Source organism: Cyanidioschyzon merolae, chromosome 13, assembly GCF_000091205.1.
Source record: "Cyanidioschyzon merolae strain 10D DNA, chromosome 13, complete genome".
NCBI classification, from domain to species: domain Eukaryota; phylum Rhodophyta; class Bangiophyceae; order Cyanidiales; family Cyanidiaceae; genus Cyanidioschyzon; species Cyanidioschyzon merolae.
In genome coordinates, this window is record NC_010139.1 from 650,126 (window position 1) to 663,264 (window position 13,139).

Below are 13,139 nucleotides of genomic sequence, written 5' to 3' on the forward strand. Positions count from 1 at the left end.
CGCTCATGATTATTGATCCAGTTCAGACGTTGTTAGGCCTGATTTGGGTCTCCTCTCAGGTTGGAACCCACCCTACCATGTAGACGACCTGGAAAGTTGCCCCGATCCAGTCATTGTAGTGATCTGAAACGGAAACCTGTCCGTCACCGCGAGCGTTTTCTATTTGCATGTTCGGGAGAGAGAATCGTTCGCGATATATTTTTGATGCCTGTTGTAAGACTTTGCGACTGAGCCATGATTGCCGCCCCGCTAGTGCATTGCTCTCAGCCATTTTTTGCAAATGTTTTATCAATGTCATCATATCTGGGTACGGTACAATCATCGTGTCGACGTCAATCGTGATCATTTCGAAACCAACCCGCGTGAGAAGTCGGGCTGTATCCTGGAATTCTACCATGGGGCTGGTATGGATCCCGACGCCGCCGAGGAGTGAGTCCTCAGCAAGTTGCAAGGAGACTCGGAGTTCGTGTAGAGTTTCACCACCGAGCATCGCGCCCAGAAAGACCCCTCCTGGTAGCAGTGCTGCACGAACCTGAGCGAGCATACCTGGCAAATCATTGATCCAATGCATTGCCATGCATGAGATAGCAAGATCAAACGGCGCTTTCTCGAGATAACCTCCCTGCCATAGCGCCGGCAAGAATAATTCTTCATCCGCAGTTAGCTGTGTAGTGCGAAACGGTGTTTCTGACAGCGGAAGACGCTCTAGACCATGCTCCAACATAGCTGATGACAGCTCTACCTCTACGAGCAGCTCGAGACCAGAAACGATCTTGTTTCCAACCAAGGAACGCCGAACATATGACGCTCCAGCTCCCACGTCCAATACTCGCCGAAACGAGCAGCGAAAGTCTAGCAGTCTTTCACACAGACGTTTCGCTACTTCACTGCGTAGGTATTCATATTCTGAAAAGTCTGCCTCTTTAGCCGCCCACTGGCGCTGAAGGTATTTAACCTGACGATCGAAAACGCACGTCCCGGTGCTCGCACAACGAAGAGTGCCCCAGCGGTGCAATAACGACTTGGCCCGACTTGCCAAGCCCAGCGCTAATAGACCGCGTTGAAGGCGCGCCCCAAGCGACTTGTTCACCAACCTCGCACTCGCGCTGAGGCAAAACAGCATTCCTAAACGTGAGTGGCATATTCCTTGCGCACTCAACAACAACAAAAAATTCACGTTCCATGCGTCGTTCCGAGAACCAAGCATGCTGTGGCCAACTGCGATTCAGTGCATTCGGTTCTGGAGATGGTTGCCTTCGTGCGTTAGTTCGGCAAATTCTGTTCCCTGAATATCGAAGCGACTCTTTCTAGATGCCTCTAGAGCAATAATCCACAATGTCCGTCTTTGCCGCCGACTTTATTCATGAGGATTCCCCAGGTGTCTGACACTGAGCACCGTTCCAGAGACGCAAAGTGGCACCTCGGCTAGCGCGTCTCTCATGGATCCGCGAAGGCGCTGCCCTGCTGTTCGTCCACATGATTTTTAGTATTAGATACGAACGAATTGGATGGTGCTTGCGCTTGAAGTCACTGTGCTGGTAGACGTTGCGCTGAAACCCGTGTGGTCCTAAAACGGAACGTGTTTACCAAGGTAACGCTGGCATGCGTCCAAACATTCGGGTCTAGAGCCATTTGCACCAACACCAGCATTTGCGACCTTTTTCACTGACTGCTTCTTCCTCCACTCTCTATAGCTCGCACCTCCGGTTTTGAACGCGCGAGTCTCCCTTGTTCCTCTACCTCTGTTGTAAGCAGTCGAAGGACGTTGATGGCAGCGTTCAAGTCTCGATTTGGCTGCACCCGGCTTCTGTCAGAGCATTTCATGCACAGACGGAAGTAGCGATCTAAGTTTCGGTTGCTATGTTCATCTCCTGTATTTTCAGCCTCGATGTGCGATTCGCAGCAGTAACATTTGGCTATTGTTAGGTGTTCCCATATGTCCAACAAAACTCCTTTTCCGGGTGCAGCCCTGTCGGACGTGACGGTCCGCTTCATCGCTCGATATAATCTCATGACTGGTACAGAATGATCCCCCGGATGCCCTCCTTTGTTTCCACGCGGGTTGCTGTGCACGAGGATCGCGGATTTGTTCTGGGCAAAATTCTCAGTGAGTAGCCCTTCCTTTCTACGCAAACGGGCAAGCGGATCCATTCGAGAGAGGACTTTTTGGAATGATATGTTGTCCGTGATGAATCGGGTATCGAAAGGAAAACCAATGCCGAAGTACAAGCTCAGAAATTTCGGTCCTTCTGTACACAGGTCATGTCAAATGGTCACGTATTCTTGAAGTGAAGCGAAAGCTCCAATGACCGAAGTCCGCTTCCATGATTCTTTACCCTAAAAACAAAAAATACTCTAGCGCCGTGGACCAAATCACATGAGTGGAACCATGCTATTGTGAAATGCCTTTTCTTTTTCGTCAAAGAGAATGGAAGATCTGTTCTTCGCATGGAATCGATAAATCTTACAGCTGAATTCCAGGGATCTTCCGGCATCAGCAGCTGAACAGGTCCTCAGGGAACGACGTTCAGTTTTCCCTTCCTACTATTCAGGGGGCGCGTTTCAGTGTCCACGATTTGCCTTGAAACGGAAAGAGCCATGCTTGAACAATTTGCGATTTGAGCATACCACGCGTGAGGAGAAGAAAAGATTGAAGGTTTTTACATATGCGTTGGAGGATGCTATCGCTTCTTTTACGAATTCTTGCCCGAGCGCTTCGCAACTCACATTGATAAAGGTGAGGTGACGAACTCGAGAGAGGAAGCGTCGAAGGAGCCACTTCGAAAAGATGACCTGGAATCCTCAGAGTACTTGTGAACCCGTGAGTCCTTAGTGCTGCACATCCAATGTCGAGGATGCACATCGAAAAAGTGCGGAAAAAATAAGATGGCATAAACAAAGCGAGCGATCTAATGTTCGATTTACCTCTGACACGGACATCGCCATGTGCTCGCTGCGCGAATCTCAAGCGACGTCTTACAAAGCTCGGAAGCTCTTATCTGTCCAGAACATTGCACTCACAGCGCTTCCTCACTATAGTCGACAGTGCCGCTGCTCGTTTAGCGAGAGAGCGAGAGGAAAATCCTCCCGAAAACATATCACTTCCTAATTTCGGTCTGAAGCAACCGTTTTCGGACTGGTCTGGCAGTTTTTCAAAGAACACGCCATACTTGTCCCCGGAAATAGTCCGTTGGCTGCCATGTTTACGCTCCAGTACTTGAACCCAGTGCGCGTCAAAGCATCTGTGCGGCAGGGGGGTGTAGCGGTTTGCCGCAGGGACCAGAGACGCGTGCGGCTTGTGCCTGCGATACATGCGCAACTCTTGCGGAACTTGAAGTATGCGATTCCTGACGAGAAATTCAAACAGTTTGCTACCCGCTCCGGCGGGGAGTTTATCGGCTTTGAGGCGTATTTCGATGCGACGACTGGAGAACCGCTCGAAGTACCAGAGCGTTTTGTTCCTCAGGAGTACCGCGACTGGCACGTTCGTGTGTTCGGTCTCGATGAAAACTACTCAGAGGCTATTGATGGGGCCACGCTTTTTGGCAAAAGGCAGCTTATAGACGTGAAGGTTGGTTGCCAAGAAGATGCTGTGAGTGCAGAGGCAAAGCATATCACTATAGATCTCAGCAGAACGGATATGCATGCAGTATTCCCATGTGGATGCTTCTCAGCACGTCTATCAGCGACCTCAGCACACGATGAGAAAGTTTTGTTCTCTTTAATATTTCGCGATTTGAAAGAGCTGCGTCGCATCCAAATCGAATTCACCGCGTTTCCGCTGGAGTCGAAGCACCCGTTTGGTCGGGAGATTGTCGTTCGGCGCGAAATGTATGATCAGCCGTTTAACGGGGGGGTTCAGCTCATCGGTTGCGGCGGCAAAGTTGAGAGCTTCGTTACATTTGAACGCCGGCTAGGTTCACCCCGCGGCCTGCGTCGTCGCATTTGCTCGCTAGACGATCACGTGTCTATGGAAACGATTCGGGATCTTGCAGGAGATACTCGACAAGAATTTAGAGAGGTACACTTTCTGAGCTTGCCGGCAAACATCAGCGTGCGTCGTTATGCGACGCGCGATGCAAGTACACTCGTCTATGAGGCTGCTGCTATGATCAGTGATCTCTCGACTGGGCCTGGTCCAGCGCTAGCGCTGGCAAGGAACTACGATGCAAGCACTGGCCAATACAAGGGCTCAGAGCTTTTCATCGAATTCTTTGAGAACTAAGCGTTGCGAGGTAATGCACAAGAATGTTCCAGATCCAAGCTGCGATAAAGTCGCCGCTCAGGAGAGCGAAAACAAGCCAACGAGCTTGCCAACTAGGCAACGCTGCGAGCTCCATGTACTGATTCAGTTCGGGCGACACTTCCAGACATGCAGCAAGCATTAGAAAAGCGCAAGCTAGAAGCGAATATAGCAGGGCCTTGTTCTTCGTTATGCTCTGCATGAATGGTTCGCCCTTGTAATTGACCAGAAAGACCGAGACCTGCTGCATCGTTGACAGAAGAAAAACGATCGTATTGAGGATATTTGGCGCAAATTCCCCCTTGAGATCCACTTCAAAGTCTGGAGGAAGGTATGCCTGCGACAGCGCTGTGCAGCATGCAAGCGCGAAGAGGTGAATCGCGAACTGACCCACAAGCGATATGAACAGACTTGGTGTAAACATGGAGCGAGGGGGACGCTGTGGCGCCAGCCGAGCAAGCGGTTTGCCGCGCGATACAAAATAAAATGCAATTGCGATCAGAATACCGGTAACCGTCATCTGCCGATCACCAAATTTGACTCCCTCCAAATAAAGCACACTGAGGCTGTACGCAGATATCAGGCAATTCAGAGCAAGAATTTGATACATTTGCAACGTTGTCACCAGCGTGCAGCGACCTTGTCGGATTATGTCCACACAACTAGCAATGCTCGCTCGCTTAGACGTAAAGGGCGAGGCGATTGATGCATCTCCCAACCGCACAATTGGCATCTCGTTATCCAGTTCCAACAGAGAGCCCGACCTAGGTCCATGCGAGGATTCAGAACGTCTGTGGTCCCCATTGTGAGATCTTGTCGAAGTGCTTGCATGCGCTCGCAAACTGGCATTTGCGGCAGTGGACCCGAGCTGCGGATCCAATGACGGGCGACTCTGTGCAGAGGGCGATCCTAGAGTATCCTGCTTGGCGACGGATTGTAGCAGCGCCACGCCGACGTGCGCCTGCTTGAGGGCGCCCACGTCATTGGTCCCATCACCACACATTAGGCAGTACATTCCGGCATCCTTCAAGCTAGTGATAACGAGTTCTTTTTGCGAAGGGGTCATTCGGGCGAAAACTTGGACATATTGAAGCAGCTCCTTCAAGCTCGCGCCACGCATCCGATACTCGTTCAGCACGTCACCAGTCATCGCCAAATTGTATTCAGAGCCAAGCTTGGGCAACTCAGCAGCCTCAAATTTCCGACTATTTTCGATTTTCCCATGCATGGCGCGTGACGGCTTCACCCACACAAAATCGCTCGTTGCTGCTTCTCCCGGCCTCGTGCAGAGAATAAGATTCTTCTTCCTACGAGAGCAAATTCCAGTTTCAAGCGCGACATACAACGCGGTCATGAGCGAGTCACCTGTAATCATCGCCACTAGATGATTTGACTTGCGAAGGGCCTTAATTGCGCCACGGGAATCTGGTCTCGCAGGACACCGAAAGGCAGCAAAACCTGCAAATTGAAGCTCGCACTCGATCGCACCCCTGCTGAGCCGCCGTATCTCCGCATGGGTCATTTCGGCCGACAACTCTTTCGTTGCGAGTGCAATCACGCGCATACCGTCCATCGCGAGTTGGCGATACTGCGCATCATAATCAGGGGGAACCTCCCTCAGGCAACCACGAACTGACTCGGGAGATCCCTTGACGAGACTGAGAAGGTACGGTGTCCTGGTAGATTCTCCATCTGATACGGATACGGCTACACTCATCCGCTGAATGGTAGCATCGAAACCGTGCCGCTGCAGTATCTGTATACGTGTTCCCCGACATGATCCCTCCCGCGCGTAGACTGTATTGTTGGCACCGAGGGTCCAACCGATTGCCCTGAAGGCAGCTGACTCGATGGGGTCACCGGAAACCTCTCCGCTCAGGGAAACCAGCGAGTTACAAGCAGCCAAAACCAGTATCGCATGTTTCGGCATGTTTTCCGCTGGGGTCAGCGAGTCCTGGCCAGTACACAAAAGTCCAGCAAAGTCAAGTCTGTCGACGGTTAGGGTTCCCGTCTTATCAAAAAGGCACACGTCGAGCATACCGGCGTACGGGATCCGGAACGGTTCTGTGCAGAAAATCCCCATCTTTGCGAGATCCGCAAGCGAGCCCTGAACTGCGAGAGAAAGCTGCATTGGGAGCTCAGGCGGGATCACCGACGTGATAATCAGCACGCAGTGCAACAACAGTTCATACCGAGATCTTGAAGGATCGCGCAGACCGTGGTGAAGCACGTACGCCGAGGCTACTACCGCGAATACCAAAAGAAAAAGAATACAGAGAAAGCTCTCTCGGTTGTTCGCCGAAGCTGTCTGGCTGGAATACATAATCGTGCGCAACAGTTTTCCCTGTGCAGATCCGAACCCCGTGCGGAGAACGCAACCAACACAGTAATTGCCCGGTGGTGGAGGAATCGAGCCCCAGTCATTTCCTGGGGTTTCAGTTTGCAAGAGCATTGTCCCGCCGAAAAGGACATGCATCTTGTCCTTGGTTCGCGGTTGAAGTTCCGATCCATTGCTTCCAGCACTTCTGGCCGCTTCTGATTCCTCTATTCTAAGGGCTTCTTTCATCAGAGGAACAGATTCTCCAGTTAGCAGCGATTCGTTCACAACAACCTTTCCTGCCAGCAAAAGAATATCGCAAGGCACTGCTAAACCCTGGGGACTTGTGCCTAGGGCCACAAGGTCGAGCGGTACTAGCTTATCGGAGAGCACCCGCTTCCATTTGGCGTCCCTGTATGCGAGCAACGGGTACGGCTGGATGCGCATGTCGCGCAACTCTCGGAGGCTGCGCTGTCGTGATCGGACGACTGTTGCCTCGAAACTAAGCATCATACCGAGCGTCATGAGAGAGTACTTCCACATTTCATCGAGACACCACAGAATGACACAGAAAACTTGGAAAGCGAAAAGCGGTGCTGTAAGCTGCTCCTTATAGAGCTCCCAGAAACTGGGCATAGGAATTTGCAACCTATTCTGGCCGTACTGTTCGAGCTTTGTAGAGACCTCCGCTGTGCTCAAGCCTTTCACACCCTCATGGAGATAGAAGCTCAAGGGAAACTCATCCGGGTACCGCAGCTTGCAGAACCTATGCTCACCATCATCAAAGTAATAACGACGACACTGAAACTCGAAAAAAAACTTGTCATGCTCTTTTCGAAGTGCTACAATTTCTGGACGGCCACGATGAACCCGCGGCTCGACTAAGAGATGCGTACTTTGAACTAGGTCGCTCGTGACAAAATAGCCTATTCGACGATCAAAGTGCGCTGACCAAAAGCGGGCCAACCAGCACAAGATCTGTAGGATCACCGCCGCTCCCAGGCACAGAAGCGTGCTGAACGCACTCCATTGTTTTACCGCGAACAAAACTCCGAGTGTTACGTAGGCGACAAGAAAAGGTTGCACATCAAGACGTTGCCAAAAGCCGCGTTTTTTTAGCAGGGTAACGCGTGTGATCACTTTTCCGTCCGTTCTCATCGGGTGCAGTACAAGTACCGGGTCACGTTCTGCGAGGGATATACGCCGAGCGCCGTGTTTGTTGTTTACGAACTGTATTGCGCTTTGAGGGACGCGCCTGCAGCTGTTCCCGAACAACTCGGTATATCTGACAGTGTGCGCTTCTCATGGGAAACTGGTCAGTTTTGCTTGGAAAAGCAGCTCGTTTGGGTGAGTTTGTTCTTGTGCCCTCTGCTTTTCTTGCAGGCAGCCTGCTTTTATGGTCAAGAAGGAGCCCTAGTGAACGTACGGAAAAAACTGCAAATACGACGAGGACCTGAATGCGAGACAGCCGAGTTGCCAACACGCGACGCTGTGCAATCTTTTTGACGTTGATCACGTGATAGAAACCTCATGTCTGGAGCTGACGGCTGCTCTGAGGGCTGAGCAGCGGCTACGGGGTCGCTCGGCAACCTAACGTAGAAAACACGCCGTGCGGAGCCGTTCTGAGAACTCTTGGCGTCCTACTGAAGGCTCACAGCTTGTAAAGCATTAGAATGATTAGATGAAAATAGTTTTTATGTGGAAGCCCCTGAGGGATCGTTCGAAACGACGTTGCTGATTGGGAAACGAAAGTCCTCGCTTACCCCCATACTCCACATAAACTTTTCCTGTAGCGCGCGAGGGAATATTCGCTCAATAGGAACCTCATGTCTTTTGCACCAAGCAACTGTTATTCGCGGATCTAAATAGTTGATCTTAGAGGTGCTCAACGACACCGTAGCGAGCGAATCCCTCGTTTTCAGGTCAGCCTCTAGGCGCCTGATTTTTTCCTGTGTTTGCGCTATTCCTCGTGTGATAGACGCGAGCCCCATGTTCACTACCTGTTTTTCTTTCGGTCGCTTTTCGGCCTCCTCGCGAATGCGCTTTCGCTCAGCGAGGGAGCAGTCCTCGGGAATCTCAACTACTGGCCGTCGCCAGCGTGTTACTTGTGCGCGGCTGTCTGGAGATGCCTGAGCCTTTCCTCGAGCCATTTTGAGCGCCTCAAGATACGCTCTGCTCTCCTCTAGCTTATCGCGCAGTCTTTCAAGCATTAACGAATGAGTCTTTGGAAGGGATCGCTGATGGTTACATAATACAGCTACATCTTTGTTCGCCTCATTGTAGAACAGAAGGCGCGAATGAATATCCGGTCCAGGGGTTTTCACGCTGTGCAAAAGCTTATCAAGGGTGTAAGATGCATTGTAGGTGCGAAAAACTTTCGCAGATAGGCCCGGCATTAGGCTTTTCAAATAGTCATTAAGTTCCTCGACTTTCAGTTCGTCGAATACATTATCTGATACTCGTTTTCCTTTCAAGAACTCTCGCAGGCGATGAAAAACTAGCGCTTCGACTCGCACTCTGTTAAAGTATCGCATCGAATCCTTGCCGAGAAAGTCGAGCTGCACTATATTAGGCTCTTGAAGGGTTATGTGTTCTACCCGCAGGGAGCAGCAACCAACAGTGTCCGCTTCGTCTTCTCCTTTCTCGTTCCCGACTCGGAGTGCAAGCTTATCAATAAGATACAGTGCGACGGATCTCTGCTGCGTGTGCCTATCAGCAGATTCTAATCCTTTCGTGTACTCATTGCGTATCTTCGTGATATGCTTGCTCAGCTGCTGCGCCTTCTCAAATTTTTCTTGATCGCTCATCGCCTTGAAGTGCGAAGACGCACTCAGCCAGACGTACTTGTACTCATCGGAGATTGGATCTCGCCAGCAAGCCAGCCACGTGACCCTCTGGTTGTGCACGATGGATCCCCAGTCATGGCCTTTAAATGGACACGGCGGAATAGGTGCGTCACGACCAAGATTCAGTGTGACATCCTCTGGGAATATGCGACGTTTGACTCGGCCCATTAGCGGATGGTCACCGCGCCCCAGGAAGAGACCCGGAGGCTCGACACGATAATTGGCCACTTTCTCCTTGCGTCCATCAACGATTGCAACCGTGTAATGCGCAACTCTTTGCGCTTCCGCTTCTCGTAACTCTTTCCGTTTGCTTGGAGGCATGCTTTGTTTTCGTTCTTTCAGCTCGTCGAGATACTCCCGGATACGGCTGAAGTCACAGTGTTCGAGTTTCACGATGCGCTTCCGTAAATCAACGGGCAAGGTCTTCCGAAAGTCGTCAAAAAAGTTTTTCCGAAATGTTTCCTTTTCTAAATAAACAGTTCCCAACTTCGACGCATAAAAGGTGGCCACTTCTTCGGCCTCGGGCGGGAGCGCTATTTCGCAGCCATCGTAGAGTAGAGGCCGTCCGTGCGGTTCATATTCCGGAGGGAATAAGACTCCGTTATGTTCGAGGCTGCACCACTTGATCGATTCATCTTCCGCTCTATGTTTAGTACTTGTTGCCTGCAACTTTTTCGCCTTGCGGTGCTTTTCGGCTTTCATTCGTTCGCATTTCCTTTTCGGCGCTTTTCGACATGGTTCGACTTTGCCCTTCCTTCTACTGCACTCCTTCTTTCTTTCCGTACCAATAAGTAGAGCTAGAGGCAGTTCATCTTCCGAAAGTGCAGCTGAGGAAGACTTCTTGGCAACCTGTATCGACGGTGCGCCGAAGCCACCTTGTCTGGCAACTGAAACAACTCTCGGCACCGATTCTCCAGAGTTCCCAAGGAGTTCAGAAAGCGGTATCTCGTCAGGGTCCTGCTGATGCATAAACAGAGCACTCACTGCCAGCAACGAACACTTTAAAAGACAAACGCTGCAGTCTGCAGTGTACACTAGTGACGAGAAACCCGCCCCAGACAAGAACTCTACACCTGATGTGCAGACGCCTCCCAGTCTTTTCGGACCGGCCACCCATTGCTACTTCAAATTTTTCTCAGATAGTTCCACTTTGAGGAATTCTCTTACAAAATTCTTTCGTGTCCACTTTGGATGTCTTCTTTCCATCACCGCACAACTGATGTTAATCGGGGCGTTCAAGTCTGGGTTCACAAACTTCACACGATTCCTCCCGTTGGTTCTACTCACTAATGCGAGTAGCCCTCGAACTTTCGCCATCCTTTCCATTCGCTCTTCTATAAGCTCTCCGTACTTTTTTATATCCTCAGGGCTCCGCTGGCACTTTTCCATCTCGACTTTCTGAAGTGTAGACCCCTGCTCATGGTGCGTATAGGACGTTCGGAACTCATCTATCGGTATCGTAACGAAACGCCTTGTGCACTCCTTGTACGTTGTTGTTGACGGAGCTGGCGAAGTCCCTTTTTTCGACACCCAGCGCCCTGCTCCGTATGCTACTACGAGCCTCTGACTTTCATCCTCCTTCAGGGCGCTTAACTAATTGAAAAAGTTCGCGAACACATGCTGCTTCCCGCAGTATAGATTCATTCGCAGACAGGCCCATCGAAACTTTGTATACTCTTTCCACAGCGCCTCGCAACGGGCAACGAGAACCCCCATGAACTCCCGAAAAGCTTTCAAGTCCGCTCCGCGGCTGGTCACCTCGCTCAAAACTTCCAGGTGATACTTCATTCCTGCATTCCAAGTCTCGAATTTCTTACTTGTATTCATGATTCCCGATTCTCGATAGTATCTTGCTCTCGAGATTCTCAAAAGACGCATATCTTTCTGATGCAAGTTACCGTGAATGCCATCTTCCGCACGCTTGGATACAGCGATGGTTATGATATTCGTGTTCCCTGGGTCTGCGCCAACGATAAAGACGTCATCCTGCACTTTCCGCGTTCCAAGATCCTCCCCCTTCTTTTCTACATCCTTCATCATGGGCGATTCCGAACGCATGATAGGACGATACGCCCTCAAGCGCTTGTAGTGTACACACATGGATATTCCATCGGTTTCGATCATCCCCGTGAATATTTTTTGCTCGCTCGTTTTGAGACGTTTCAAACCGAAGATATTCTTTCAATGAAATATCCGGTTTTCGCCCGTAAACTCGTTCTTGCTGTCATCGAACTCCCGACTGATCATTTCATGATGCTGTAAAGGACTCTGGAGTCGATTGTTACAAAATGCCACTTGATGTTGCACACCGGAACGACGTTGAAACAGTTCCCTTGAAGCGCAGCCTCCCATTCTACGACACTGCATTTGCTTCCACACCCTGCTCCATATCGGACTTGCGTTCCATTTCTCGATGCAGGAACACGAAATAGCGCATGAAGGGGGAAAAATATCTTCCTCTCATCTTTTTTCATGTCTGATACTTTTTTGCTGGATTGACAAGTCCCCAAATGGCATGGTGCTCTTGAATATCCTCACGGATTACAGAACCTCCATTCCTGCTCCTTCAGAAATCGTTCGAAGTCCATGATCATGTGGTTCTTCGGGTCCGTGAGGTTCTTGGTCGCCCCGTAGAAGCAAATGCGCGAGTCACCCTATGTTGAACGCCATTCAAGCATTCAAAAGGGGCGATTTTCATGCAGGACGAGCACTCGAGAGTTTTCCTCGGCATTTCCCTGTACCAAGCATCAGGTGGCGAATGAAGCTCACCCTGTAAAATCCTCCGAAGTCTCGCTGTGTTGATGTCCTTGACTTAGTGGTATGTCTCTCTCACAATATGCATCAGTTTTAAAGAAGCGTAAGGAACACTACTGGAGCACGACTCGACACGGTTTCTGATGAACACTTGCATCTGTAGCTTCTGCGGACCCTTTTTATGTCCAAGAAGACTGGCTTTCGCAACGATCTCATCCTTGCGTCGCCTTTCGTGTAGCTTTTGGCGTCCGGCCTCCAGTTTCTGCTTCTTACTCTTCACTTGCTGCTCTGGTCTCGGCACTGTTTTCCGTTTCTTGTCGAACTCGGCGGCTCCAGGTCCCCGGGATCCGCGACTTGCATCTCCATATCATTTCTTAGATTATTTATTTCTTCAAATGAACATATTTCGAACATATCTGCGATAAACCGTGAAAAAGCATTTGATTACATTTACCTAGGGGTAGAACAGAATTGAGTCGATAGCGATGAATGCGTTCCAGGCACGTCAATGAAGCACACCGTATCAAACTTATTTACTCTGCACAAGGCGCATGAATATCGTTCGCTTCTCACTCACTAACTCAAAGTTCGTTTGGACCCCGTATGCGATCCAATCGTTTCCGCGTCTCCTCAGACTACGCAAGAAAAGGCGACAGCGTCCTGTCGTGGAGGTTCTTGGCACTCCGCCAGACTTCCGATGGAAGCCGGATATCTACCAGCAGCGTATCGGAGTGGGATTTAGAAAGGTTTCCCACTCGAATACAACACTTAACGAACTGCATTTTATTTCAGAGACGCTCTGATGAAGCATGCCGTTATCCAAAATTGTCGGAGCGCTCCCACAAACGTCGGTGTGCAGATCGCGGAAACGTGACATACATCCAGTCGCTTTGCAGTGAAAGAAAACGGAGCTTGCTAGAGGTGCACATGGTAAGCCACGCTCGAGAGAGCATAGCAACGCACCGTCATGCCTCAATAT

At 50.4% G+C, this 13,139-nt stretch overlaps 4 protein-coding genes across 4 annotated transcripts, besides 2 other annotated features; 1 reads left to right on the plus strand and 3 right to left on the minus strand.

The window, feature by feature from the left end:
• Nucleotides 1-55: 55 nt before the first annotated feature.
• On the minus strand, nucleotides 56-1,123 carry CYME_CMM259C (hypothetical protein, conserved; the record flags this gene model as incomplete). The annotated part of the gene is made up of 1 exon (XM_005537072.1): nucleotides 56-1,123. The coding sequence occupies one exon, from the start codon at nucleotides 1,121-1,123 to the stop codon at nucleotides 56-58; it is 1,068 nt and encodes a 355-aa protein (XP_005537129.1).
• Nucleotides 1,124-3,199: 2,076 nt separating this feature from the next.
• On the plus strand, nucleotides 3,200-4,225 carry CYME_CMM260C (hypothetical protein, conserved; the record flags this gene model as incomplete). The annotated part of the gene is made up of 1 exon (XM_005537073.1): nucleotides 3,200-4,225. The coding sequence occupies one exon, from the start codon at nucleotides 3,200-3,202 to the stop codon at nucleotides 4,223-4,225; it is 1,026 nt and encodes a 341-aa protein (XP_005537130.1).
• Nucleotides 4,203-7,718, minus strand: CYME_CMM261C (cation-transporting ATPase; the record flags this gene model as incomplete). The annotated part of the gene is made up of 1 exon (XM_005537074.1): nucleotides 4,203-7,718. The coding sequence occupies one exon, from the start codon at nucleotides 7,716-7,718 to the stop codon at nucleotides 4,203-4,205; it is 3,516 nt and encodes a 1,171-aa protein (XP_005537131.1).
• A 71-nt stretch (nucleotides 7,719-7,789) lies between these two features.
• Nucleotides 7,790-9,785: a sequence feature (possible transcribed region).
• Nucleotides 8,255-10,375, minus strand: CYME_CMM263C (DNA topoisomerase; the record flags this gene model as incomplete). Its single annotated transcript, XM_005537075.1, has 1 exon — nucleotides 8,255-10,375. One exon carries the CDS (start codon nucleotides 10,373-10,375, stop codon nucleotides 8,255-8,257), a length of 2,121 nt encoding a protein of 706 aa, XP_005537132.1.
• Nucleotides 10,376-10,405: 30 nt separating this feature from the next.
• Nucleotides 10,406-11,819: a sequence feature (repetitive element).
• Nucleotides 11,820-13,139: the final 1,320 nt, after the last annotated feature.